The 27,618-nt window shown below is 51.1% G+C and overlaps 1 protein-coding gene across 5 annotated transcripts; it reads left to right on the top strand.

The window, feature by feature from the left end:
* Positions 1 to 221: 221 nt before the first annotated feature.
* Positions 222 to 22,044, top strand: EXOC3 (exocyst complex component 3). 5 transcript variants are annotated; one of them, XM_034657120.1, is made up of 14 exons: positions 222 to 546; positions 1,671 to 1,728; positions 2,619 to 2,809; positions 4,563 to 4,782; positions 10,447 to 11,128; positions 13,182 to 13,299; positions 14,132 to 14,257; positions 15,360 to 15,460; positions 16,833 to 16,943; positions 17,038 to 17,188; positions 18,523 to 18,645; positions 20,125 to 20,286; positions 20,597 to 20,724; positions 21,544 to 22,044. In XM_034657120.1, the coding sequence occupies exons 3-14, from the start codon at positions 2,666 to 2,668 to the stop codon at positions 21,713 to 21,715; spliced, it is 2,238 nt and encodes a 745-aa protein (XP_034513011.1). In that variant the 5' UTR covers positions 222 to 546; positions 1,671 to 1,728; positions 2,619 to 2,665; the 3' UTR covers positions 21,716 to 22,044. The 5 variants fall into 5 exon arrangements, with proteins under 5 accessions (XP_034513011.1, XP_002926683.1, XP_034513013.1 ...); XM_002926637.4 differs by lacking the exon at positions 222 to 546 and adding an exon at positions 812 to 902; XM_019807399.2 differs by lacking the exon at positions 222 to 546 and adding an exon at positions 931 to 1,257.
* Positions 22,045 to 27,618: the final 5,574 nt, after the last annotated feature.

The following is a 27,618-nucleotide window of genomic DNA, read 5'->3' as shown; positions in this document are numbered from 1 at the left end:
GCGGCTTAGCACTGCGCTCTCACTCTGGGCGTTAGTTCTGACCAGTGGGCCTCTCCTCCACGCTGTAACGCAGGGACCGGCTCCCTCCGCTCCCTGCAGCTCCGCCCCACCACACTCCTCGTCCCTGAGACGTGCCCAGCGTCAACAGTGGGTTGTCCCCCGTGGGCTTCTGTTCTGTCCGTACTCAGCAGAAGCGCCGACGGTGACATGTGCTGGTCCTGAGGGCCCGAGTTCATGTTTGATTCCGGGGGTAACAGCAACCGCTCACCATGAAGCCGCCCAGGAGCACGGGGGTGTTGGTTTGCACTCAGATGTGGCTGATGACCAACTGTGATCCACCTTGCTCGTCAATTTACTGAACTTCTGCCCGATGCCGGTCACTGGTCTGGGGAGGAGACAAAGCCCCTGCCACACCGTAGCGGAAAGACAGGTGTGAGCTGACAAGAGCAGAGCATCCCTAAAGGAAACCGCGGGGAGCACACAAAGGAGGTGGAGTGAGGGAGAGGCAGGGCAGGAGGCCACACGAGGAAAGACACCATAGTGGAGGTGAGTCCCGAGAATCGGGCCCCGGAGGCCAGACGGGGACACCGAGGGGAGAGGGCAGGAAGGGCCGGCATAAGAGGGGCTGCGCGAGAAAGGGACCCTCCCCACCCCAGCATCGCTCCGCTCCACGGAAGCAGTCCTCGGGGCAGGGACCCCGTCCTGATGGTCACCCCCAGGGCGGCCCCATCCTCACGGCCACACATCTCCCCATGCGCAAGCCCCCCCGGCAGGAATCCCTGTACAGGTCACCACCCGCTCCGTCCGACAGCTCAGGCCCCGCCTTTCCGGCGTGCGGCCGGAAGCGGAAGTGCCTGCGGGAGGCAAACTTCCGGTTGGGCTCCGGGCGGCGGCCGCGGGAGGTGAGTGGGTGACGGCGGCGGCGGTGGCGGAGGGCGGGCTCTGGGGCGGTGGTCGCCGAGGTGGGGGGACTGGGGGGCGGGCACGCGCGGCCCCGGGACGTGGGCAGCTCAGTCGGCCGCTCCAGACCCCGTCCGCGCTCCGCGGCCCGGAAGGCTAGGCGGAGGCGGTGGCGTCGCCGTCCTCCGGGGGCTCCGTCCTCCCGGCGCCCCGCCTCCCAGCTCGAGGAGGTGACCGTGGACTCCGAGAACGCCGCTCGCTGGAGGGCTGCGGGGGCCGGCCGGGGGGATGCGCGGCTTGTCAGGCCGGTGGCAGTGCCGGGAAGGTGTCCGAGCAAACGGGAACGGAAGCGTGCAGGTACAGAGTCACCTGTGCGAGTGGATGTCGGCTTCACGGGAACGCGTGCCTCCCGGTGCTGGGGTTTACGGCTGTCGCCTTTGGCATGTGCGTGTTTTGCTGTCCCGCTGAGACTTCGTGCGTTGGGGTAGTAACCAGTCGGATGGACGGAGAGGCCCCGCTGGCGGCACAGTGCTGTTGGAAAGAGGAGCGAAAAGACCGGACGGTGGTTATTTAATATAGAGCCCTCTGTGGACGTCGTCCGTGGAGTTTAGGGCTTTGCTGAAAGCACGTGGGGGTGGGGATAAGGAATTCAGGGAGAGGACAGATCTTTTTCATCTCTTTAAGAAGTTGTATATAGAAGACATGCTTGGGAATAGTGTAATGTCTGAAGTCAGGGGAACACAAGTTTATTAAATCCTCTCATTTGCCAGACTCTCACCGGATACCCCTTTTGGCGCCAGGACTAGGGCTTTGGAGCTGGGATGGAAGGTAGGTTTCCTCTGGCGTGCGAGCATCTGTGCTCTGCAGGTCGTGCCTGAGCAAAGGTGCCTTTTGCCCTCTCATCTTTGTTTATTAGGGTTGTTAAATGTACGAAGTAGAATTTCAGATATTACAGACGGTAGTGATTTTTTTAAATATGTTTTTTTAAATTTTTTTAAGATTTATTTATTTATTTGAGAGAGTGAGTTAGTGAACACTCATGCAAGTGGGGGTAGGGGATGGGGGGAGGGAGAGAGAGAATCCCAAGCAGACTCCACACTGAGTGCATAGTCGCAGCATGGGGCTCGATCTCACGACCCTGAGACCATGACCTGAGCCAAAATCAAGAGTTGGGCACTTAACCGACTGAGCCACCCAGGCGCCTCAGTAGTGACTTTTGAGGGGCATGTGCTGGGACTTGAGCTGGGGGTGGGTGAGGCATGTTGAGGCATGTACTGTCCCTATGCCTCTGTGTCCTCTCTGAAGCCTCCTGGCGCACCTGCCCCACCAGTGTGGCCAAAGGGTGCTGTGAAGGCTTTAGAAATTGGCTGTGTCTGGGGGAGAGAAGTACCTTGGAGACTGACATCTGATAGGATGAGGAGTGTGAAGTCCACATAGAGACATCCTCCAGTTGTTCCTAGCTTATAGCTGTAAATGTGTCTGCTTTACTTAAAGGTAAAAGTGCCTTCGTACCTGAGTTCTGAAAGCTTGTATCTATTATTAAGGAGTTCACAATCCTGGTTTAGCTTTCAGGTTTACTGGATTAATGATCTCAGATGTTCTCCTTGTAGCTCCATTGTGACCAGCTGAGACTATCAGGGAGAATGAGTTTTGTACCTACCTTTTCTACCTTCCTAATACATCTTCCCCTCCTGCTCCCTCTCTCCTTGTCCACGCAGCATACCTCTAGTATGACAGGTGCTGAGATTCCACCTGCTTTTTAAACATGAAGGAGACGGACCGGGAGGCTGTAGCAACAGCTGTCCAGAGGGTTGCTGGAATGCTCCAGCGCCCGGACCAGCTGGACAAAGTGGAGCAGTACCGAAGAAGAGAGGCCCGGAAAAAGGCCTCCGTGGAAGCCAGACTGAAGGTACGAGACCAGAGAGGCCATAGCCATCCGCTTTACTCCCAGTCAGGACAGATCCATTTGTCTTGAGTTCTGGGTTCCTGTATAACATCATCATTGTAGTTTTGCTAAATTAGATTTTGTGATGATCTAGAAAGAGGCAGAACAGACCATCACCTTTACTTAACACATTCCTTCCAAAACTGTATTACCGAGCAGATTTACAGAGAAGATTGTGGGTATATTGGAAACACTGAGGAACAACCTTTCTAGCATCCAGAAGTGTCCATTTAAATTTTAAACAATCCTAGAAGAATAGCAGCTATTCTTACTTGTTAGCTGGTCTATAGAGTGCCACAGAGAGCATTTTGTTTAGAACTTTCCAGCACACACTGTAGCTGACTGGCTATGTCCCTGGCACTCTGCTGGCCCTGGGGAGGAAGGAGAGTGAGGCACATTTATGAAGAATGTGAGAGTGGGGCAAGAAAGAAAATTACTCTTTTTCAAGGTATTTTATAATTGGTTTGGCTTTCAACTTAATTTGTATGAAGAGGCGAGGTTTTGTTAAAACACATACATTCAGTGTAGTTATAAAAATGTTAAGACCGTGGTGTGCTGTGACTGACAGGCAGTAGAGCAGACTTCCGGGTTGAAGAGAATGCCTTTGAGGAAAGTTCATTTTCACATTCATATGGCACTTGAAAACACTATTAGCATCTGGATAATGGCAGACTTGATCATTCATTTGTACCAAAACGAAGTATCCAATTACTGGTTAGATGTATTTAAAACAGTAGTTTTACTTTAATTTAAAAAAGAGCTTGGACCTGCTACATTTTTTTTTTTAAAGATTTTGTTTTATTTATTTGACAGAGATAGAGACAGCCAGCGAGAGAGGGAACACAAGCAGGGGGAGTGGGAGAGGAAGAAGCAGGCTCACAGCAGAGGAGCCTGACATGGGGCTCGATCCNTGGGGCTCGATCCCATAACGCCGGGATCACGCCCTGAGCTGAAGGCAGACGCTTAACCGCTGTGCCACCCAGGCGCCCCTGGACCTGCTACATTTTTAGTCAGCATTTTAATCTGATCCAGAAATTTGTGGGATTAACTGGTGATCATCACTAGTGGCCTAGAAAACTTGTGTGGTCTGTTACCATCATCATTAATAATTTCCGTGTGTAAGTTNGCCCGCCCCGCCCCGCCCCGCCCCGCCCCTCCTTCATGTCCCCTTCCCTTTTGGCTGTACCACTTGCTGATGGCATTTCAGCATGCCGCCGAGTGAGTCTGAATCCCAGATGCACCAGTTCTCTGCAGTAGGGCCAGCCATCCTTGAGCCACGTCTGGTCCTGGCTGAGCAGCAGGAGGCTCTCTACCTCAAAGCTGATGAGTGAGTCCTGACAGCCTCAGATGAGGCCTGAGGGAACTGAGGGATGCCTGGGGAGACCACGTGTGGAGTCCTGGGGCAGCCACGGGACCTGAGGCATGCCCATCGTGGTATCCAGCATCTTCAGGCTGAGGGCCTGGATGAGTAGTTTCGGAGATTTTCTCAACAAAATTTAAAAGGCATTGTTCTGTTCTACAGCTTCAGTGAAAAATAGGAAAAGCTATTTTGTGAATCAGTTAAGTCCTTGTTGAATTGTATTCTCTTTTCTCTGAGTATTAACTGTTTGCAGCTACTGAAATTTGTCTCCTGTGAACTTGAACCACCTGAGGAAGACGTGTTTGTGGCTGTCCCAGTTCTGCTCACCATCCCCTCGTCCCTGGGTGTCTCCCCTAGGCTGCGATCCAGTCCCAGTTGGACGGTGTGCGCACAGGCCTGAGCCAGCTGCACAATGCACTGAATGATGTCAAAGACATCCAGCGGTCCCTGGCCGACGTCAGCAAAGACTGGAGGCAGAGCATCAACACCATTGAGAGCCTCAAGGATGTGAAGGACGCTGTCGTGCGGCACAGCCAGCTTGCCGCAGCTGTGGAAAACCTCAAGAACATCTTCTCAGGTGGCCAGTGGAGACAGCTGGGGGTGGGGGTGCCTTGGGGGTCAGAGGCAAAGTGCTGTCTGTTCTCTTCCCCGTGACTCATTTTTCTTTGCTGTGCGGGTAATGTAGAGGTGGATCCAGGTTTTGTGTGGTGTGTCTTGTAGACCTCCCTCAGTGTGGACAGTGGGTTTGATTCCCACCTGTATAGTTAACTTCTTGTTTGCCCTGAGGGTGGAAGGGACCAGTTGAACAAGTAGGATGCTTGTAGTTCTGTTTGGATAGAGGCACAGAAATGAGTTAAGAGAAGAAGCGCTTGTGAGCTTCATTCCCTGGGCTGCAGTGTGGCTGTCAAATCAGTAGACCAGATGGGACTCTGACAGATGAAAAAGAGAGAAGTGTCCCGGTGAACAGGACAGAGAGGGGCCAGTTCCCAGCTGGAGAGGTAATGCAGGCGAGTGACAGTTCCCGGGTAGAGAAGAGTGTGCACAGCCCGGGGGGGCGGGAGGGCAGAGAAGGGACACACACTGCAGCCTTGGTCAGCAATGAGCGGGATCTGGTAGAGGCCTTGGGGCTGGTTGGGGTGGTGTGGGAACAGGAAGTGTGGGGTGGCCCTTTCAGAGCCATGTCCCAGTACCTCACCAGTGAGACGCTCTGCAGCCTATCCTGGAACAGTGTCAGTTGTCATGTGGGTGGGGCTCCGTGTCTGCTCAGCACAGTCTAGGGCCCGTCTCAGCCCTCATCCCCTCCCCTCTGTCAGAGTCACCAGCATCCCAGCAAGAGGCCTTGGGGTGGTCTGACCCCTTCCCTTCCTTTCTCCTGGGTCTGGTTTCAATGAATTCTTTCTGTTCTTCTCTAAACTCTGCTCAACCCATGAGCATAATGTGCCACGGTTCTTCATGCCACTATAAAGCCACATCATGGTGGCCCTGCTCCAGCTGCATTGTACCTTGGTAATTTTTGTCCTATCCAGCTTCTGCTCCTCGGACTCCTCTCACGCTTGCGTCTGAATGCAGGTTGTTGAGTACCTGGCCCCCTTGCTCATCTTCCTGGGGTCTGATGGTTAGGGCCACATTCCAAGTTGCTTCTCACGTTCCTCCCACGAATGGCGCAGCATTGCCGACTCCACAGTGGGTGCTAAGGAAGCATCTCGTCTTGGTGACTGTTAACTGCCTGGAATTGGAACACAGTAGTCCCCAAGCCCAAATGCCCTTCGTGACACTGAGCCAGCATCTTGCTAGTTAATTTCCCTCCTTACGATTTCCTGTTGACTAGTAACATTTCCTTCCAGTTTTCTAAAGCTCATGCCAAATGACCAAAAAGTTACTTTACTGGAAGAAGTTCATCCACAGGAGTTGAAAATAATTTTCTTCCCTTGAGGAATGAATGAGGCCATGTTATATATGTATATTTGTTAGGAGTAGATTTCATTGGGAAGATTCATTGCCTATAATTTGGTAGTACTGTGCACACCACCTTTTTCCCCCTACTTTGTTTTAACATGAGATACACTTAATATAAAATTTACCATCGTGATTGTTTTTGAGTGTGCAGTTTTTGGTGTTACTTTACTTTCACGTTGTGCAGCTGTCACCACCATCTACCCCAGAACTCTTCCTATCTTGTAAAACTGAAACCGTACGGTGGTGTGTGTCAATGACATGCTAGTAAAACTAAAACAAAAAGACCAAACTTTGCACCCATTAAATGATAGCTCCCCTATTCCCCTCCCCTTACTGGTTGTGGGCCTGTTGAGATATTCTGTTTCTTCATGACTTAGTCTCGTAGGTCTTTGCCGCTGCGTCTAGGTCATCACTTGATTGGCGTACAGTTGTTCATACTGCTCTCGTGGTCCTGTTTCTGTAGAATCAGCAGTAATGTCCCTACTTCCATTTCTGATTTTAGTATTTGAGTCTTCTCTCTCTCTCTCTCTCTCTCTCTCTCTCTCTCTCTCTTTTTTTTAAAGTTCATTTAGCTAAAGATTTGTCAGTCATTGATCTTTTCAAAGAACCACCTTTAGGTTTTGTCAATTTTCTCTGTTGTTTTCCTATTCTCTATTTTGTTTCTTTTTGCTCTTCTCATGATTTCCTTCCTGCTGGTAGCTTTGGGGTTAGCTTGTTCTTCTTTTTCTGATTCCCTAAATTATAAAGTTAGGTTGTTGATTTGGTATTTTTCTTTTTCTTTAATATAAGCATTGATAGCTATACACTTGTCCTTAAACATTACTCTCCTTGATGCCGTTAAGTTCTGGTGTGTTGGGTTCTTATTTTTGTTTGTCTAAGTATTTTCTAATTTCTCTTGTGATTTCTTCTTTGACTGAGTGATGGAGTGTGTTGTTTAATTTCCACTAATATGTGAATTTCTCATCTGTTACAGATTTCTAACTTCATCCCATCCTGGTTGGAAAAGATTTTTTTTTTTTTAAAGATTTTATTTATTTATTTGACAGAGACAGCCAGAGAGAGAGGGAACACAAGCAGGGGGAGTAGTGGGAGAGGAAGAAGCAGGCTCCCAGCAGAGGAGCCTGATGTGGGGCTCGATCCCATAACGCTGGGATCACACCCTGAGCCGAAGGCAGATGCTTAACGACTGAGCCACCCAGGCGCCCCTGGAAAAGATATTTTATATACTATCTACCTTTTAAAATCTATTGAGATTTAATCTGTGATCTAACATAAGGTCTATCCTGGAAAATGTGCTCTTGGGAAGAACATGTGTGCGGCTGTGGGTGGAGTGTTCTGTGTCTGTCTGTTAGATGTAGTTGTCCTCTGTGTCCTTATCTCCTGACTGGTTGTCCTGTCCACTACCGCGAGTGACACTGAAGTCTCCCAACTTTTAGAGAACTATTTTCCAGTTTGGTGAATTTCTGCTTTGTATATTTTGATGGTCTCTCATTAGGTGTGTAATCGTGTATAATTGTGTCTTCTCGCCGTAAAGAGCCTTTTATTAACATATGATGCCTTCTTTGTCTCTTGTAAACTTGTTGATTTCAAGTCTATTTTGTCTGGCATTAGTGGGGCCACCTGCTCTATTTTGGTCACCTTTTGCATGGAATGTCTTCTCCCACCCTTTCATTTCAGCCTGTTTGTGTCTTTGGATCACAAGTGAGTCTCTTACAGATAGCATGTGGCTGGATCTTGTGTTATCTGTTCTGCCAGTCTCTGTTTTTTAATTGGAGAGTTTAATCCATTTACATTTAAAACAATGGGTGAACTGAAAATGGGTGGCTTGCTTCTGTCGTTTTGCTATTTGATTTCTATGTGCCTTACAGCCTTTTTGTTCCTCATTTCCTGTATTCCTGTCATCTTTTGTGTTTAGTTGATTTTTTTGTGGTGAAATGTTTTAATTCCTTTCTCATTTCCTTTTTTATGTATTCAAAAGCTGTTTTGTTTGTGGTTACTGTGGGGGTTATAGTTAACATCTGAAGTTAAAATACTCTGAATTTATACCAGCTTAACTTCAGTAACAGACAAAAACTCTGTCTGACACAGTGCTGTCTCATCTCCTTTCAGTAAGTGATGTCACAAAATTACATCTTTATACATTGTCCAAAAACATAGACTAATTGCTTTTTATGCATTAGCCTCTCAGATTTTGTGGAAAGCACAATGTGGAGTTACAGACCAGCTACAGTAATACTAGCTTTGGACAAATAATTTTTTCCCCTAAATGTATTAGTCTTTTACGTTATGTAGAACAGAAAGTAAAGTTACAAACCGAAGTTACCATCACGCTAGCTTTTACAGCTGCCGGTGTGTCTACCTTTATTGTGATCTTACCATCCAGCACCCTTTCATCTCACCCACAGGACTCGCTGGGGCAGCTCTCCAGCGTTGGGAGCACTCAGCTTGTGCTTGTTTGGGAGTGTCTTTTTGTCTCCTTCACTTTTGAAGGACAGTTTTGCCAGATGTAGGACTCTGGGGTGACAGTTGTTTTCTTTTAGACTTCGACAGTCCCAGCCCACTGCCCTTCAGCCTCCAAAGTTTCTGATGAAAAGTCAGCTTGTGGGTTTACTGAGGCTCCCTTGTAGGTGACCTGGTGCTTCCCCCTCACTGCTTTCCAGTTTCTCTCTGTCTTTGATTTTCAGCAGTTTGTTTGTAATGTGTCTTGTTCTGGGTCTCTGAGTTTTTCCTACTTGGAGTTTATTCAGCTTTAAATGTTTATATTCCTGTCTTTCACCAAGTTAAGCAAGTTTGATCATTCAGATAATTTCTCTGTCTCCTTTGCTCTCTTTTCCTCTTCTGGGATGTTCTGGGATGTCCACAGTGTGCATGTTGGTCCACTGGATGGTGCCCCATGGGTCCCTTAGGCTGTGTCCACTCCTCTTCTGTCCCTCATACTTGGTAATTTTCATTGTCCCATCTTTGCTGATTCATTCTTCTTTTTGTCACATCTGCCTTTGAATCCCTGAAGTAGGTTTTTTTGTTGCAGTTATTGTAGTTTTTACCTCCAGAATTCTTTTTGGTTTCTTCTTAGGTTTCATGTCTCTTCATTGATGTTTGCATTTTGTTCCTGTATTGTTTTCTGAACTTTCCCCACGTTTTCCTTTAGTCCCTGGAGCACATGTAGACTTGTTTTAAAGTCTTCATCCAATAGAGGGGTTCAAGTCCTGATCTCGGGATCCTGGGATGTGGCCCTGCGTCAGGCTCCCTGCTCAGCGAGGAGCCTGCTTTTCCCTCTGCCGCTCCCCCTGCTTGTGCCCACCCACTCTCACTCGCTGTCTCTGACAAATAAGTAAATAAAATCTTTAAAAAAAAATAAAGTCTTTATCCAGTAGATCGACCACCTAGTGTTTCTCAGGGATGGTTTCTGTTGGGTTATCTTTCCCCTTGAATCTCCATACTTTCCTGTGTCTTTATGTCTTGTGATTTATTTTTGTTGTTGTTGAATGTCAGACATTTGGATCTACTGACATTGTAACTCTAAAAATCAGCTCTCCTCTTCCCCAGGGTATGCTGATTTTTGTTTATTGTTTGTGTTTTGGTTATTGTAGGCTGTCTCTGAGCTGAGGATCAGACTGAGATGTAAACTGAAGATCTATCTTCTCAGGTCTTTTCTGAGCTGGACCTTTCCCTAGGCATGTGCAGGCGCTTTTTAATTCCCCCGTGTATGAGGTTGCTTTTGAATATCCTAGTCTTTAATGCCTGGAGGGGGAAGGGAATAAAAATGGAGGGGAATAGAGGTACTGGTTCTTTAAATCGCCCAGAAGTCACCTGGCTCTAGGGCGAGGGGTTTGCAACAATGGTGGCCTGAGTGCAGTAACAGCGGGTTCCACCACTGTGTCTGGAGCTCCCTGATTAGAGACAGCAACCAGCAGTTGGAGCACAGATCCCCAGTTTTTGGAGGACGTGGTCCTTTTTGCTCACCCTGGTTCCCTCAAGCTATGTGTAAGCTGCTTTGGGAATGCGTGGCAGGCTGGGCTGGGGCTGGTGCTGGGAAGGTGCTCCTGGGCTAAGAGCTGAAATTGACCAAAGTTAACCACAGTTTACGGCCAAGCCATCTCCTGGAAGTTGCCAGCCTTCTGCAGACGCCACAGTTCCAAAATAGTCACTCAGACGATTCTGCCAGTGCAGTTGTTGTCTGGGTGCGGAGACAGGTTCCTGGTGCTCCCTCCTTGGCCATCTTCCCAGGGTCCTACACAGCCTTTTGTGTGATTTTTCACTGTGCCATCTTGTGCCTTTTTCCTAGTGCCCGAAATTGTGAGGGAGACCCAGGACCTCATAGAACAAGGGGCGCTCCTTCAGGCTCACCGGAAGCTGATGGACCTGGAGTGCTCCCGGGATGGGCTGATGTATGAGCAGTACCGCATGGACAGTGGAAACACTCGCGACATGACCCTCATCCACAGCTACTTTGGAAGCACGCAGGGGCTCTCGGACGAGCTGGCCAAGCAGCTGTGGATGGTGCTGCAGAGGTCACTGGTCACTGTTCGCCGTGACCCCACCTTGCTGGTCTCAGTTGTTAGAATTATCGAAAGGGAAGAAAAAATCGATAGGCGCATCCTTGACCGAAAAAAACAAACTAGTTTTGTTCCTCCTGGGAGGCCCAAGAATTGGAAGGAGAAAATGTTCACCATCTTGGACAGAACCGTGACTACTAGAATTGAGGGCACACAGGCAGACACCAGGGAGTCCGACAAGATGTGGCTCGTCCGCCACCTGGAAATCATAAGGAAGTACGTCCTAGATGACCTCATCGTTGCCAAAAACCTGATGGTTCAGTGTTTCCCTCCCCATTATGAGATCTTCAGAAACCTTCTGAACATGTACCACCAGGCCCTGAGCACGCGGATGCAGGAGCTTGCGTCCGAAGACCTGGAAGCCAATGAGATCGTGAGCCTGTTGACATGGGTCTTAAACACCTACACGAGGTAACTCCCAAGCCACTCTTGTATTTTCTTTCACATGGAGTTGAGTTGTTTTGCTCCAGCATGTGCTCAGCACCCTCAGACTTTGTTTTCCTGCTGGTGAAAGTCTCCCCTCTGGTCCATCTGGGGGCTTAACCTTGAGCTCAGGGCCCAGCCTCTGGCTGTGTGAATGCTCTTGTGTTTGGGTGGTGTTTCCGCCCCTGACTTCCAGTCCCTGTTGAGCAGTTCAGCATTGGGCTCTTCCGTGGTACTGAGTGCCCGCCGTGCACCCCGCTTCCTCCTTGCGGCGGCTCTCTGAGGGTGTGGTTTCACCCCGGTGGACGGGGGAGGACACACGGACACACTGCTCCTGGCTTCCAGTGCCCCCCAGCTTGGTTTCTACTCACCAGTATCCTGGAAAAATCTGTTCTTTTTACATTTCCGCTTTGAGGTTTTGTCACTTCACAAAAGGGATGTGAGCCATTTTGTGCTTGTATGCGTTTGACATAGGGTTTGAAAAGTGAGGCAATGGTGGGTTACTCTGACATTCTTTAAGAATAGCTAGCTGAGGAGAAGGTGCATTTTGATTTTGCAGGGTTTCGTGAACAGAGAACAGTATAAACTACTGTTCTGGAATTATTTTTAGCCTCTTTTGCTGCTCATGTGTGGAAATTTGTTAAACCTCTTGCTTTAGCAATCAGGTTTTGGATGTTTTGTTTGTATTTTAATAACTGGTTATAGTAGAGAATATGTACATCTTAACATAAAAAAATAGGAGAAACTGTTTCTCACCCGCGATGATGATGGTCACTCTGTCTGGCTTTCTGCAGCTTCACTGTGCCAGGCCTGGGTACTGCCTCCCGGGCATTGCCCTCGCCCAGCGCACAAGTTCGGAGTGATCACCGTTCCCCATCCTGTGGCCCTCTGCACAGGCCTCGATGTCACGTTGCCCCATGAGGAGAGCACTGTTAGGGTCATCTTCATTTTGTGCGTGAGGAAACTGAGGCACAGAGAGTCATGTTTCCAGCATTTACTTGGCCAGCAAGTGGGGAGCAGGAGTAGAATCTGGACCCTGGGCCCTCGTCCCTGCTCCAGCCACCAAACTGGGTGTGCATTTGTTGATGTGCACAGTTTCGTGTCTTGGTTGTGTGTGTTTTTCTGTGTGTGGACACCTGCATACTGGCCATCACCTTTTTTTTTTTTTTTTTTAAGATTTTATTTATTTATTCGACAGAGATAGAGACAGCCAGCGAGAGAGGGAACACAAGCAGGGGGAGTGGGAGAGGAAGAAGCAGGCTCATAGCGGAGGAGCCTGATGTGGGGCTCGATCCCAGAACGCCAGGATCACTCCCTGAGCCGAAGGCAGACGCTTAACCGCTGTGCCACCCAGGTGCCCCTGGCCATCACGTTCTAGCATTTGGACCTTCTCGTGGTAAAAATTGAGCGGCTTTCATACAGGAAACATTTCACACTGAGTAAAGGTTCTTGGGTGAAAATTAGGTTGAGTGAATAGTCTTTTAATACTTGCAGAATTTTATGAAGTGCCTTTTCACTTAGGAAGACCTTGGTATTTCTTACAGATAGTAGACTAGCCGTTAGTACTCATTGTTTTCTTCATAAATATGTATTTAGGAAATACGGCAATAGGCGTGTGATTTTGCTGAACATTGCTGAATCTTGGACTTTTAAGGACCTAGCCACACAAAGATATTAACTGTTTTTTATGGAAACTTCTTCTGAAATTCTGTCAATATCCCTGCCCTCTTAAGCACAGTTGTCTGAATGCATTGATACTTTGCTGGCTCATGTTTTGCTATGAAGTGCAGGGATCAGCAGCGTTAAACTTCAGCACTTATGTTTCTGAATTACTGTCCTTGTTCGTCATTCCCTTGCTTGATAGGACTGGTCTGCTCAGCACCTCTGGTTTGCCAGGCCCTGGCCTTCCCCAGGGGGAGGTGCTGAGGATAGACCGACACATCTGGTTGGACATTTGTATGTCAGAAGAAATAGCAACACTTAGCTGAGCGCTTTCTGTCTCCCTGGTAATTATTCTTTCTCATACCTGGTTTTGTCATAGTGCAGAGATGATGGGGAACATGGAACTGGCCCCAGAAGTGGATGTCAGCATCCTGGAGCCTTTGCTTTCTCCAGACGTGGTCTCTGAGCTGCTTGACACATACATGTCAACTCTCACTGTGAGTAGAGCACTGCATGGTCCCGAACCAGGCTGTGTTGGCTCTCTTAAGTCATGCCGTAACCGAGGCCAGTGGGCAAAAGAAGATGGGGGAGAAACCTGTTTTGATGTTCACTTCCTAAGGATGTGTGGTCTCTGTTTCTGGGAAATTGGATCTTGAAATGTGTGTTGGCCAGTTAGATGAGGGCGGCTCATTCTCTGCCTGGATCTGGAGACTGAAGCGTGTGTCCTGCAGGTATAGAAACCTCTTCTGGCTGGAGTAGTGAGCCTGTCCAGCCCCCAGTAGCCTGATGGGCAGTGGTGCCTGCCAGCCTCCTAGAGCTGAGCCCAGGAGTGGGAGGGTGGCAGTTGGGAACCAAGTGCCCACACTCCTCCCTCCCGTAACCCCCAGGTGGTCTGCGAGTAACAGGAGGAGGTCAGGGTCTGCTTCCTTGGACAAGGGGAGCCCGAGTAGCAGACAGCATTCTGCCTGAGATGCTGAGCCCCACAGTGGGAAGCAGGGAGGGGTCTGTGTTCCCGAGGTGATGGTGCTGCTGTCTGGTCTTCCGTGGACAAGCCTGCTGGGAGCACGTCTGCCCCGTGCTTCCGTGTATGGCTGACCGGCCCGGCCCCTCCTGTAGTGCAGTGCTCGTCTGAAAGTTGGTTGGCGGAGGCAGCACCTGCCATGGAGGTGGCTCGTGGGATGGCTTCTCCGGCAACCCCTTGTTTGGGAATAGCAGCTCCCAGGGCCCTGAGTTTGGTTTCTTCTGCTGCACTGCTGAGGAGACACCATGTGCACTGCTCAGCGTGGCCTGTTCTGTTCTTCCTTTCTCTGTAATGCCAAACTTCTTTAGTCAAACATCATTGCCTGGCTGCGGAAAGCACTAGAGACCGACAAGAAAGACTGGATAAAAGAGACAGAGCCTGAAGCCGACCAGGATGGGTACTACCAGACGACACTCCCTGCCATTGTTTTCCAGGTACCATCGTGTGCTTCTGAGGCTCATTGCCGGGTCGCTGCTCGGGTTTGAGGGTTATACAAATGAACGTAGAGTGCCTCCCTTTGTAAAGACAGAAGGAGCCCTTCCTGGTGCCTCAGCCCCTCTCTGTCTGGAGCAGAAGACACAGAGGGTCGCCTGTCCAAGCAGTCTTGCCCAGAGTTACTCTGGTTTTCCTAAAGTGTTTGAATTTGAACTAGAACCTAATCACATGTTATTTGCATGTGATGCTCAGGTTTGAGTTTGCTTTTTTGATGTTTTCTGATGTTGGAAATGGCTGAGATTTGTCTTCTAAAATACCACCTGATTGAGTATAACCTGATGGATTCGGGGAAGAGTCCTTTCTATTTTAACCATAATTGTGCCTTTTTGTGGTTCCTTTACTTTTTGATGCCCGGCACCTGGTGGTGTTCTCTGGTTTCCTTACTGTCCTTTTCTTCTGGTCCATTGGCTTTTCTTCTTGGAGGAAGGTTTCTGGCAGGAGGAGGGCTGAGTCATGTCTCATTCTTGTGTGGAACCATGTCACTGGCCTGTGCTTGGATGCCAGCCAGGTGCAAGTGAGCGCCGTGGGCATTTGTCTCTGGGTGACACCGTGAGTAGCAGAGGGGTCCTCACCCTCCCCTTTATTTTGGAAACCGGTGTCATGACAGACTGCATGTGCCACGTGCCTGGGGTGAGCTTGGCCTTCGGGCCCTTCTCCGCCTCTCCACGTGTAGCTTCCCTCAGCTCCCAGTCCTTTGTAAGGAATCCACATCACAGACCACAGCCCAGCCCCTGGCACCCATGCGACCCCAGCCGCACCTACCTCCCCGAGCCCCCGTCTCCCTGTCAGCTCAGCGACAATACACGTTTCCCTCTCTGTGGAGACCAGCTTGTTGCAGGTAATTTGGAGGAGATTCCCTTGTGTGTTTTTTTCATCTGGTGAGAAGGTCGTTCATTTAACTCACTTGTTATTTTGTGAGTGGTTTCCTTCCTTCTTTCTGAATTCGGACTGTAACTGTCAGTTGGCAGGTAGGGGTTTTACATATGGGAAACTTGCACCCTGTAAGTTTATAGTAGAATTCATAAATTCTCCAATTTTTAGATGTTCGAACAGAATCTTCAGGTTGCTGCTCAGATAAGTGAAGATTTGAAAACAAAGGTACTCGTTTTGTGTCTTCAGCAAATGAACTCTTTCCTGAGTAGGTATGTATTTTTGCCAGTGTGCTCATTTAGAAAATGTATGTTTTTAAAACTTAAAAGCAAGATTTTGATCCTAATATGCCTGATAGTAAAAAATACCGTAAGTCTGGATTTGCTGTCGTGACCTTCGTTACTTTGAAACAAGCCCTTGGAATGGATTACACTGTTTTCCTGAGAGCCCAGATGGGCCTGCTGGGCCGGAGTTAGATTCTCTTCCAGACACTTCCTTTCTCTTGTCCCCACTGCCCAGGGCCTGGGAGGGAGTCCATCAGGTGGCAGCTCCCCGTTCCCATCCCTGGGAGTCAGCCCTCCAATGGGGCTGGGGAATGTGTCTCCAGGACTCCTCCCTCCCTTTGACTTGTTGGTGAAGATTTGCAAACCTGTAGAGAAGCAGAAAGAGTGGTGTAAAAAAAACTTGAGCCACTGGCCTGTGGACACGTGCAGATTTGTCATAGTGCCTGGCACCTTCTTGTCTGGCCCTGACTGGCTGCCCTCCCCGTGAGCCACATGTTGGCTCTAAAGGCTTGTGAGATTCCTCTTCATCGTCTGACTGTTCTGCAAGAACCTGCGCAGGCCGTGTGTGTGTGTGTGTGTGTGTGTGTGTTCCTCACTGCCGCACATCACGAGATGCGTGTCCCTCTGTTCCGCCCTGGCAGCCGAGCATCCTGTCAGACATGCACCTGGGGGTCGTGGCCTTAGTCATTTTGTTAGCAGAAAGGGAATTTTCCTCGTCAGCCTCAGCATATTGATTACCTGAACCACACGTTGGACAGAAAGGGGGGTAAATGCACAGTTATTTCCCTTTAATTGCCAACTTTGCTCCTTTCTTAAGGTCTTTTAAACGTATGTACAGTGTGTTGATTTCTGCTATTGTGCGTGAGTCTCTGTAATGAATTCAAAAGTAAAATATGTAGTGATCTCAGTTACTTGTTTGTTTGACCTCAGATGAATAAGTTATTTATTTTTGAGTAATTTCTTAATTTGATTTCTTCAGGGAGAGTTTCAGAAAGTGACATTTTATCTAATATTTGATAACGTTTCCAACACTATTGTATGACTTTCTAGGCAGATTATATGTCAGATAAAATAATAATTTTCCACTCACAAATATTTCAAAATATCTGTATACTCAGAATACTGAATCACGTTTCAAAGCCTGATACAAAATTTATTTTCAATAATCCATTTAGAACGATTAGCTTCCCTGATTTTTCATTAGTATGGATTATCCAGAAATTTATTTTGTTTGTAAAGACTTACCTGGTCAGATGTTAACGATGCCGAGTCTGTTTATCGGGTGTGATTTCGCCGCGGTGTTTGGCACACCCCCGGGCTCCCCCTTCCTGATAGTTTGCTGAGGGCTGTGTGTTCTCAGATACAAGGAGGAAGCTCAGTCGTACAAGGAAGAGCACCTGAGGGACCGGCAGCGCCCGCACTGCTATGTCCAGTACATGATTGCCGTCGTCAACAACTGCCAGACCTTTAAGTAGGTGACCGCGGCGCACAGGGTGACCGGGAACAGACGAGCAGAAGGGGAGGGCGCCCAGCCGCTTCATCGAGCCTTAACTGTTTCCTTGCAGGGAGTCCATAGTCAGTTTACAAAGGAAGTATCTGAAACCTGACGTTGAAGAAGGCGTGTCCCGGAGCCAGCCGGCCATGGACGGGGTTCTGGACGCCATTGCGAGGGAGGGCTGCAGCAGCCTGCTGGAGGAGGTCTTCCTGGACCTGGAGGTGGGGGCCGGTGCTTTACTGCTTTATTTCTGGGCTGAGAATAGTGTCTCCACCCGTTGTGCGTCGGGAACGTACACCCTGTGACCGTATGCCCGAGTGGGGCTGACGCTCCAGTTCACTTCTCTTACTGTGAAAGGGCCTTTGCTTTTCTGTGATGTATGCGTTGTGTGACACAGGCCCAGACTGGAGGTCCTTCTGATGTACAGTTGAACAGACTCGCATGAAACATTAAGGAAACTGATCTGCTCGGTGGATTACAAAATGGAAACAAGTATGTAGAAGGAAGACGGACTGTTCATTAGCAAATTCTTGATACCAGAACCAAATTGAGAACTCATGCACGTGTGCACACGTATCATGGGGACCGGTCTCAGCTTTGAATAAAAATACAGAACAAAGTCATTAACAAAATGCATTTAGCATCATATCAAAGGCACAATACACCAAGAACAAGTAGGGTTTATTTCAAAAATACAAAGATGGTTTAGCATTATATAGCTGTATGGGCAGAAACCAGAATATATTTAAAAAATAAAACCAGATCATCTTGGGTCCTGCTGGGAAGGAAGTAGCTGGAGAGGAGCTTCTGGGGAGATTGGTGGGATCATTTTGTGATGTCTGTAACTTTCTCGAAAATGCTTTAGAAAACAGATGAAATGGATGCATTTGAAATTATTTCAAAATTAAAGAACTATAATAGAGAAGTAGATAAAGGACACGAGTAAGCCCTTTCACAGAAAAGGGATCACAGATGTCCTAAATGAAAACAAAGTACCCTGTCTTCTTGATGTTCAGAGATAAGCACACTCAAACCGAGTATTCTCTGTTGCTTCTCAGTTTGGCAAGTGGTGTTGGAGGCACGGGAGGGGGATGCTCTCGTGTGTTCTCTGTAGAACCGGAGCTGTAGTTTTTGGAGGACAGTGTGGAAAGTTTCCGGGGTTTTAATTTGCACGCTTGTTGGCCGAGCAGTTGTTCTTTTGGGATTTCACCTGCAGAAACGCACAGGCTCATTACGCTGTTCTTTTTAATTGCGAAATGTGAACAGTTTTAAATGTCCATCAGGATTGGCTGAATGCAGAATATCCATGTAATATACCTCAACAACAACGGCATGTGTGAACGGACAGATCTCCACAGTGAACGCCAGCTCATCACCGAAGTCGTGTGTAATGAATGTCTCACGTAGTTACCATACGTGTTTGTGGATCCGTGCCAGGGGAGTCTTTCCGTGTGTATTGCTGTCACAGAACGTCACCGAAGCTCTGCAGCACCTTCCTCCTGATACACGTGACTCGGGGACAGTGTCCAGGTGATGTTTTCTGTGTTCTTTTCAGCAACATCTCAGTGAGCTGATGACAAGGAAGTGGCTGTTAGGATCCAATGCTGTGGACATTATTTGTGTTACCGTGGAGGATTATTTCAATGATTTTGCCAAGATTAAAAAGCCGTATAAAAAGGTAAGAGTGTAGACACAGTGACATGGTGGGAGCTCACCTGCAAGCTGGAGCCCGCCTGGCATCTTTTGTGGAGCTCAGTGTCCAATTGGTTCTTCTGTGAGTGGACGTTCACAGGTGGTTTTATTAACCCAAGGCAGGCAGGAGGCATCGTGTCTAGAGAGAAGCCAGGTGGAGGCGATGGTGCTTCTGTTCATTTAACCTTTGGTGGGGGTGTCTCATGACACCCCACCAAACCCTCTTTCACACACGGCCACAGACACAGGCCACGCTCATGATAGGGACCTCCTCAGTGGCCCCGGAAACCCCTAGAAGGGAGGGTGGGGGCAGCGGCTGTGGACCAGGGATAAGCGGCAGTTCCCGCTCCAGGATCCCTGTCCAGGGCACAGGCAGGCTGCTGGCCTTTCCCCACTACAGCAGAGGTCCCAGGGCTCTTCTCTGTGTAGCCGGGCCCTGGAGGACCCAGGAGCCCTGCCACAGACGCGTGGAGCACCTGTGTGCCTCAGCCGCATGCACGTCCTCTGGGGCTTCCCTGAAGTAGCCTGTTTCCTCCTGCAGGGCCTGGGCGCCTCCTCATGGATTCGCAGGGCCCTAGGCAGTGTTGGCTGTTGTTGCTGTAACAAGCGATCCTTTTACAAAGTCAGGCTTTCCAAATGTTTTTTTCCTGGCTTATAGGCAGTGGTTTTAATATACTGACCTCATGTCCAGACATTTTGTAAAACTTTCTGATTGTTTCTGGGATTTGTCTCAGGACCCTTTCAGATCTCTGTGTAGACGGTTTTGTCGTGTGAACAGTGACACCGTTTTCATTTCTGGTCCTCACACCTTTCATATCTTCTTGTCCTGCTGTGGTGACTGGGACCCAGTGTAACCCTTGTCTAAGTCCTCATTTTAAAGGAAATTCTTGTCGCTCTGCCAATAAGGCTGATATTTATAGGGAGACCCGGTGATTGGAACCCCAACTGACTGGTCCCCTCACCTGTCCTGTCCGGAAGCCTCTGGCTGGTCGGAAGTCCGTGTGCTGCTGTCTAGTCTGTTGCTTGCACAGTTTTTGGTTCCAGTGTTAATTTCTTTAAACATTTGGCATGTTGATTCAGTAGTTGGTGCCTGAGGAGCCCATGCTTGGGTGCAGCCCTCCCTGTGGGGGCTTGTCTGGAGGGTTCATCTGATGCGATTGGGTACGAGTTTCCTTTCAGCACTTACTTGAAAGAAACTTCGTGGATACTGTTGTGAACCCGCATATGTGCTCCTTCAGTTTCTGCCATCTGTTGACAGGTGGGAGGGTGTGTGCTGTGCACAGCTGCCTGGCCAGCCTGGGTCTCAGCAGGTGNGGGTGTGGCGGGGGGGGGGGGGGGGGGGGGGGGGGGGGACTTCAGTGGGGAGCCTGGAGGGTCTCAGCAGGGGGCTGCCACAGCGGGAGCAGGGCTGGGCGTCTCAGCGGGAGCCTCTGGCCTGCCTTGCTGACCCTGTGTTTGCCGGCAGAGGATGACCGCAGAGGCTCAGCGGCGAGTGGTGCTGGAGTACCTGCGGGCCGTCATGCAGAAGCGCATCTCCTTCCGCAGTGCAGAGGAGCGCAAGGAGGGCGCAGAGAGGATGGTCCGGGAGGCCGCGCAGCTCCGTCTCCTGTTCCGGAAGCTGGCCTCCGTGAGTGCCGCCTTGGCTCTGTTTCCCCCCCCAGCGCTGTTTAGGCCAGCTGATCACGGCCAGTCCTATCAAGGACCAAGTGACCAATCGGTCCTCCTTGTGTGCACAGGAACGTTTGTTGGACTTTGTGGCTGGAGGTAGCTTCCGGGCATTACTCCTAGCCCCGTGGGTGTGGCACTAGCCAGATTGGTCTCGCCCCTGTGGGCTGCCCACCCCCTGCCCACAGCGTCCCTGCTGAGGGTGCACAGGACAGCTCCACTGTGGGTGTCCCCTCGCAGGGCTTGGCAGCTGCATGCACACTGTCTTCCAGGGGTTCGGCGAGGATGCGGACGGGCACTGCGACACCATTGTGGCCATTGCCGAAGTTATTAAGCTGACTGACCCATCCCTGCTCTACCTGGAAGTCTCCACTCTGGTCAGCAAATACCCAGACATCAGGTAAGGGCCACGTGCCCTCTGTTTCAGCTGGAAATCATGGAACAGAGGAGTAAGCTTGTTCCTAGGGTCACTGACGGGGTGGAGCCTGACCATGGGGCGTGTGCACTGTTGGGGGTCTTGGCTCCTGGGAAGACGGGCTGTGTGGATGATAGCCAGGAGCAGAGTGGGCTGCAGAGAACAGTAACGGACGCACCCACGTCCCTCTGTGTCCCCTAGCCCTGCTGTTGGACCTGGGGCCCATGGGACCCCAGCCTTGGTTCACGCATCTCCAGGTGTCAGAACACAGGTGGGGAGCAGGTGGCCTGAGTGCGGGTGGGGTGTCACCATGCTCTGTGCCTTGGGCGGGGGGGGGAGGTGGCAGAGCAGAGTGGTTTCGGGAAGCTCATCTTGTGCTCATGGATTCAGAGAAGGGAGCACATGTACCTGTCACACGCGACCGAGGCACCCCCCACCCCCGCCACCATCCTGCGTCAGCCAGCGTCTTCTCTTTTTGCCAACGTTGTGGGTTTGCTTGAAGCAGGAGGAACTGGTGGTCCTGGTCTCTCCAGGGTCCTCTCACTCTAGTTAGGCAGTCTGTTAAAGATTTAGGAGAGCAGAGTTTAAAAAACTTTGTGATTGTAGGTTGAAGAAAAGGCCACGGTGAGTGGAGAACTCGGTTTTCTCTCCTGTCATGACAAGGGGGATGCGCCTCTCATGTACAGCTGTTGACCCTGCTCTGGGGCCTCCGTGTTGGCCGAGCCAGGCCAGGGGAGCACTGGGGGGGGGGGGAGGCGGTCTGAGTCAGGCATGACACTCCCCGGTGTTCCCTGCCACCTGCAGGGATGAGCACATTGGCGCCCTCCTGGCCATGCGAGGGGATACCAGCCGGGACATGAAGCAGACCATCATCGAGACGCTGGAGCAGGGCCCAACGCAGGCAAACCCCAACTATGTGCCCATCTTCAAGGAGATCGTGGTTCCCAGTCTGAACGTGGCAAAGCTGCTCAAGTAACCTGCCGGGCCCCAGTCTCGTTGCGAGGCTGTGCTCAGCACCCGGCCTTGGAAATACGTGGCAGCCGGAGTAACACGAGACGCCCAGGACCGCGTGCCTGCCTCTCCCGGGGCCACGCTCACGGCTTCTCGAAGAGCAAGCACTCTGCAGCCGTGGTCCTTCCGGCTTTCTCCTCGTTTGTGATGTCCTTTATGAGGCAGGCTCTGGCGTGAAGGGCCTCGTGTGCCCGTCCCCCTTAATCCCTGGGCCTGCCCTCGTTTCTGCACAGCGTAAACACTTCCAAAACTCTGCTGCTCAATAAAGAGTCTAACCTCCTGCAAGGAAATGCAGACTTCCCGGATTGAAGGGTTTCTTACTAGGGATGATGTAGTGTGCGTCCAGTGCCTGGAGGCTGCTCTCAGGTCATCCGATGTGTAACCCGGAGATGCGCCTCAGCCTGGAGTGGGGGCCTGGGTCCTGCAGCTCTGCATCGACCCCTTGTGCTGCGTGCCCCTTGACTTGTGCCACAGGCTCTTTAACATCCTCCCCGCAACCCCACTGAGGCCAGGCAGGTGTTCCTCTGGCGTGCCACTCCACACCCTCCCCCGGGAGCAGATCTGGCGGATGAGGGATGTCGTGCAATGTCATGCACGTCAGGTCTGACAAAGCAAATTCGAAGGCGAACGCGAACATTTATCTGGTGCACTTTTCAGGATCTGCTTATTCCAGACATGGGATCCCTTAGACCCCTCTCGTGTAGCAGCTGCTTCGTGGGGGCCTCGTGTTGCACGAGTCCTGGATCTCGTAGTAAATTAACTCCGAGGCTGCACCTGCATAAATGGGGGGCTGGGTGTGGGTCCTGACCCTTCCCCACGGTGCAGTAGTGAGGGAGTTCTCATGCTCCTGTGCTCTGGTTCACCGTGCAGTGCCAGCTAAAATGAGGAATGGAGAGCGGCCCTGTTCCCCTGTCCCTGTCAGGGAACCCCGGGGACTGGCTGGTTCAGGTGGGAGAGGGGAGGTGCGGCCCCTTCCCCACTGTGCCACTGGCCTCCGTGGTGGGTGTGCCCTGTGCTCCTCTCCACTGCGGGCCCTGAGTGAGTGCAGCGTGGGCTGCTCTGATCACCTGAGCTCAAGTCTGATGAGGCTTTGTTTCCTCTCTGGCCACATCCAGCCGTGTAAACAATTCTTGCAAAGGACTTTTTCTTCAAAGAATCAAAACCTAAATGGAATTAAGTGACAAAAAACTAGATGCAGTTCTTAGGGAATGTTCCTGGCTTGGAAGAGGGATAACTTCTCTATAAATAGGGAGCTAAAGTCCTGTCTTTTCATATACGTATTAAGTATGATGTGTTTTAATGTCTAGCATGGAGTAATTGCCAAATGTTTTTTGAACTAATGAGATTGAGTGTTGTCCCTTATAATCATAAAAGCACATTTATTTTTCCCGTGACTGGGACAATTTTCACTCCACATTACTTCAAGAACAAATATCCAAGGTGAATATTCAAATAGTGACAAAAGACCCAAGTGGCGCACGTTGTCCTCGGCGGTTCTTGCTCTGATTATGTGATGGTCGCCCCGGTGCCCTTGGCCATTGGTCACACTTGCTTCGGGGATGCCTGCAGTAACGGCGGCCGAAGCACTGGCTGCCCGATGTGAGTGCCAGATGTCAGCATGTTCCATATAACAGGGACACGTGATTTTGAAGGCAGCACATTGGCCAGAATGTGGTGGGGGTGGGGGCACAGCAGAGGACCACGTCCTGGTGGGTCAGTGACACCCAGGGGAGGGTCGTCTCCAGGCCACTTGGTGCCAAGTGCCCATCGGGGAAGATGGGTTTAACAGGACCGGCAGCCTGCAGCCCGTACCAGAAACAGGTCATGCTGGACCACTGCAGACTTACTCAGTCCTGGGGTGGTTCTTCATGAGAACACTTGCCGTTCAGTGGAAAGAGCATCTTCCAAGGCAGGAAGTTGCTCTCGAGTTTTAGTCAGAGTTTCCAGAGCCTGGTGGGAAAGGGGCTCCTGACCACATTTGTTTAACTGGTGTAGGCGCTCTGCCAATGTACAGTCTAAACTGCTGTGACCCCAAACCACGGAGCTAGTAGGCATGGACACTAATTTGTGTCCAGAGGATGTCTTCCAGGGAAGGTGGGCCACATGGGGGCTCCTGGCTGCTCCGCCCTCCCTCCTGTCTGTGGCACACCTCTGCTAGGGATGCCACCACGACACCAGTGCCACCTGGGAGGAGACATGGAACGTGGTGGGGAGAAGCCCATAGATGGGCTCCCTGGACAGCTGGCCTGGGAGCGAGCAGGTGGGGCCGTGACAGACATGGTGGGTGCAGGGGATGCTCCTCCAAGCCCAGGAGCACCAGACACTGACGAGGCCGGAGGACTTCCTATGGGATCAGAGGGGCGAGGCCCTGCCCACACGTGGATTACTTGGCCAGAAATCTGTTGTTTTAAACCAACCTGTCTGTGGTACTTATGGCGGTCCTAGAACCCACACTCCATCAACTTTGAAATGGCTGTAAATTTGCTGGTTAGACTTCTCTTATAAAAAGTATCTGTAGACGGCATTGATGTACATTTTCTTTTTATAGTGAGCCTCAAATATTGTAGCTACTAAAAGATGTGTCTGTGGGGCGCCTGCGTGGCCCTGTCCGTTGAGCATAGGACTCTTGATTTCAGCTCAGGTCATGATCTCAGGGTCCTGGGGTTAAGTCCTGGCTCTGCGCTCAGCAGGGAGTCTGCTTAGAATTCTCTCTCTCCCTCTGCCCCCCCCACATGCTTGTGCCCTCTCTTTCTAAAAACAAAGATGTGTCTGTGACACAAGAGGGGGCAGGATCCACCCTGGGGGGTGAGATTCACCTGGACGTTGAAGGGGCAGGTGCCTTTCTACCTCCCCCATCAGCCTCATCTTGGCCTTCAGAGACCATCCTCGCCCACTCAGGCTCTGGACCCTGCTGTCCCCGACCACCTCTTTGCAGCCCTGGGCCCACCCCCTGGTGTCTCAGGTGCTTCCTCCTTCCACTGGAGGCTGGGTGGGTGCTGATCTGCCCTTTCTGGGCGTCTGCCCCTGTGTGCAGTGATGAGTCTGAGTATGTGAGCGGGTGATGGTGCCCACCTGTCTATGCCTGGGAAGAACCAGGTCTCAGGGCTCGGGTGTGCCCGCGGTCACGTCCCAACGACCTCCTTGCACCAGCCAGAAGGGGCTGCCTCTGACACATGCATGCACACACGTGTGTGCATGCACTGATGCTAATTTAGTGCCAGAGCAATGTCTGCCTGCAGCAAACTGCCCCTTAAATTCTCCTCAATACGATTTCTCACTTACAAATTTTCCACCCAAAGTGCCTCAAAACATTTTTAATAGACTTGATCATGCAGGCGTGACAGGGTCTGTGATGGAGCCCCTGCCCAGCACATCCAGGGAGCACTGTAAGGCACGTTGTTCTGTGATCAGGGTTACACAAAATTTGACTTAAGATTACATTCACAGAATTAACATAACACAATTTTCACCACTCCTAACAACACACATTCCGAGTCTCAATGAAATGCTTTAAATCTCCTTTCACAACAGAAGATCACTGGTACACAGTATGTAAGCACTGTAACAAAATTATTTTCAAGAAAATACAGAAGTGAGAAACAGCAACTCCTACATTTGTGTTCTTTACAGTCTACCATAAAGTAGGCCAAAATTCAGCGTTAAATAAATAGGGATTCTTTTATAATAAAAAATTTTACAACAGTTTTCCTAAGGAAATACATTCATAAGACTTTGTTTACATTCTGTTTTGCAATGACAAGAGCTAGGATTCTCATTTATGAAATGTATCCACAGCGCTAGGGTGTATAAGACTGTCCGCAGAGGAAACACCAGAGTTCTCTCGCGAGCACTGCAATGTGGGATTCTGCCAGGGGGCTTTCCCACCTGGAACTTCAGTTCCGTTAGGGCTGTACTTGGCCCTGGGCCATTCCGCCAACTGCTCGTCCGCTACAGAAAACACCAGCCAAGAACTGAGCCATGAGACATCTGTCAAACAGAGGCATCACCCACCAGTTTGCTATTTCTGGGGTTGACGGAGGTGCCCCTGAGCTGCTTTCCCCGACTCAGCCTCTAGCTCCGCAGCTGGGAATCGGATCCGGGTCCAGCGGTCCAGGTGAGTTGTTAAGGCAGCTGGAGATGCCGGACCAGCTGGGCTGCGGGCCCTGGGGAGCCCAGTGCGGCAGGGCCTAGCCTGATGCGGACGAACCCCGCAGGGAGTGGGCAGGGCGCGGGCCCTCCTGGACATGCGCTTGCTGCAGCTCAGCAGCCAGGCTGGCCTGGGAGCCTCTGTTGGGCTCGCTAACCGGCAGGTTTTGTTGCACAGATAATGGCTGGATTCTGTGCTCACAGAGTTGGTCAAAATGGTTGCATGGCGTGGGGAACAACTACCGCAAACCAAACACCACCCCTGTACGTGTGATTTCGGTAATGGGCAGGTCTGCTGCTATGGGTCAAGAGCTGAGCAGATATCACAGTGACTATTCCTTGTTTTTCTCAACAGCAAAGGTGTGAACAGCAGATTGCACAGACTCTTCCCACCAGGGGCTCAACGTGCACTATTAAAACACTGCGAAGTGCTATCAGGCCTTGCCAGTGATGGCTGTGAGAAGTTGCACCATCGGAACTCGGTCACAGCCCAGTACAGTTTCCTTTCCTGAGCAGAGCTGAGCTGGGCCCCTTCAGAAAAGCTTCTAGGAGTGCCCGTCCTAAGGCCCACGTCCCTCTGATCTTTCCTTCCTCTTTCCCACAGAAAACCCTGTCTGAGGAACAGGCCAGGGCAGATGAGGGCCTCTTCCCTGGATCACTGTGGCAGCCTCCTCACCGCCCAGGACAGCCAGACAGTGGTCTCCCTCCAGAGGATGGGGGGCAAAAGGTGCAGCTCTGTCCAAGGCCATGTTCCTGAGACCCTGGAGGGGGTGAGGAGGGTTCTGTGCTACATTCTCAGGGCAGGCCCAGAGGTCCTGTGAGGTCTGAGCCCTGCTCCAAGTCCCTTGGCTCTCCGTGAAACAGCAGCTCCCCCCACCCCGCCCTGGCCCCCTTAACCTGCTTGTCAAGTGAAGGCCCACTCTACTCAGTTGGAGCCGTGTAGACCTGCCCAGATGGCCAGTGCAACCTCTGAGCCTGGGCCATCTCCCAGTGTCAGGTGGGACAGCGAAGGCCAGAGACCAGGTGTTTTGGGGTGGGGGACACCTGGAACCCAGAGGCTGCCACATTGACACCTGGGCCAGAGCCAGACCAGTGCTAGGCTCTGCAAGTCACAACACAAAAAGGATAAACAAACAGATGTTTCTGCAATTGTACCTACAGTCCCTAGGGTGACAGGTAAGTGTCCGTTAAGACATCACACGGGGCCAGCCCCTCGGCCTACACATTGCTCCTGGAATCAGCGCTCCTGCCTCCTGGGGGTGAGAGCCTTGCCTGGGCCTGGGACCATGGGCTGGCATCCCTGGCAGTGAGGATGAGAGAGCGGACATGCGTGGCGAGAACTCGAACACAGAGCCCACTTCTGGGGACACGAAGTCGGGGTGACAGTGCAAGTACCGGCCGGGTTCCAAACCTGGGCACGTGCCCGGAAGGACCCACGGCCCGGCAGCTGGAAGAGGCTCTGCCACGGTCCACTTCCGAGCCCGCAGGGGCCTGTCCGCAGGGGCTCCAAGGAATTCCAGGGGTCAGGCATCGGGGCACACTCCGTCCCCTGCGACGGATCCTAAACCAGCGAGTCCGGCCGGCTGCGCGAGGGCAGCACCGACCCCGGGGCCAGGCCGTCACAGCGGCGTCTCCTCCTGCTCCAGAGCGTGCGGCGGCGCGTGGCACGAGGGCGGCAGGGACGCGAGCTTGAGCAGCGCGGGGCGGCGGCGCGCGCGAGGG

Source organism: Ailuropoda melanoleuca, chromosome 3 (assembly GCF_002007445.2).
Source record: "Ailuropoda melanoleuca isolate Jingjing chromosome 3, ASM200744v2, whole genome shotgun sequence".
Lineage (NCBI taxonomy): Eukaryota > Metazoa > Chordata > Mammalia > Carnivora > Ursidae > Ailuropoda > Ailuropoda melanoleuca.
The sequence above is the reverse complement of the archived record's forward strand: the minus strand, read 5'-3'. Positions and strand labels throughout refer to the sequence as shown.

Bases quoted from the DNA above. Each gene is read 5' to 3' on its own strand.
- EXOC3 (XM_034657120.1), top strand. From the start codon at position 2,666: ATGAAGGAGACGGACCGGGAGGCTGTAGCAACAGCTGTCCAGAGGGTT. The intron at 15,461-16,832 runs GTATGTATTTTT...GTGTGTTCTCAG, and splicing joins ATGAACTCTTTCCTGAGTAG to ATACAAGGAGGAAGCTCAGT. The intron at 20,287-20,596 runs GTGAGTGCCGCC...ACTGTCTTCCAG, and splicing joins TGTTCCGGAAGCTGGCCTCC to GGGTTCGGCGAGGATGCGGA.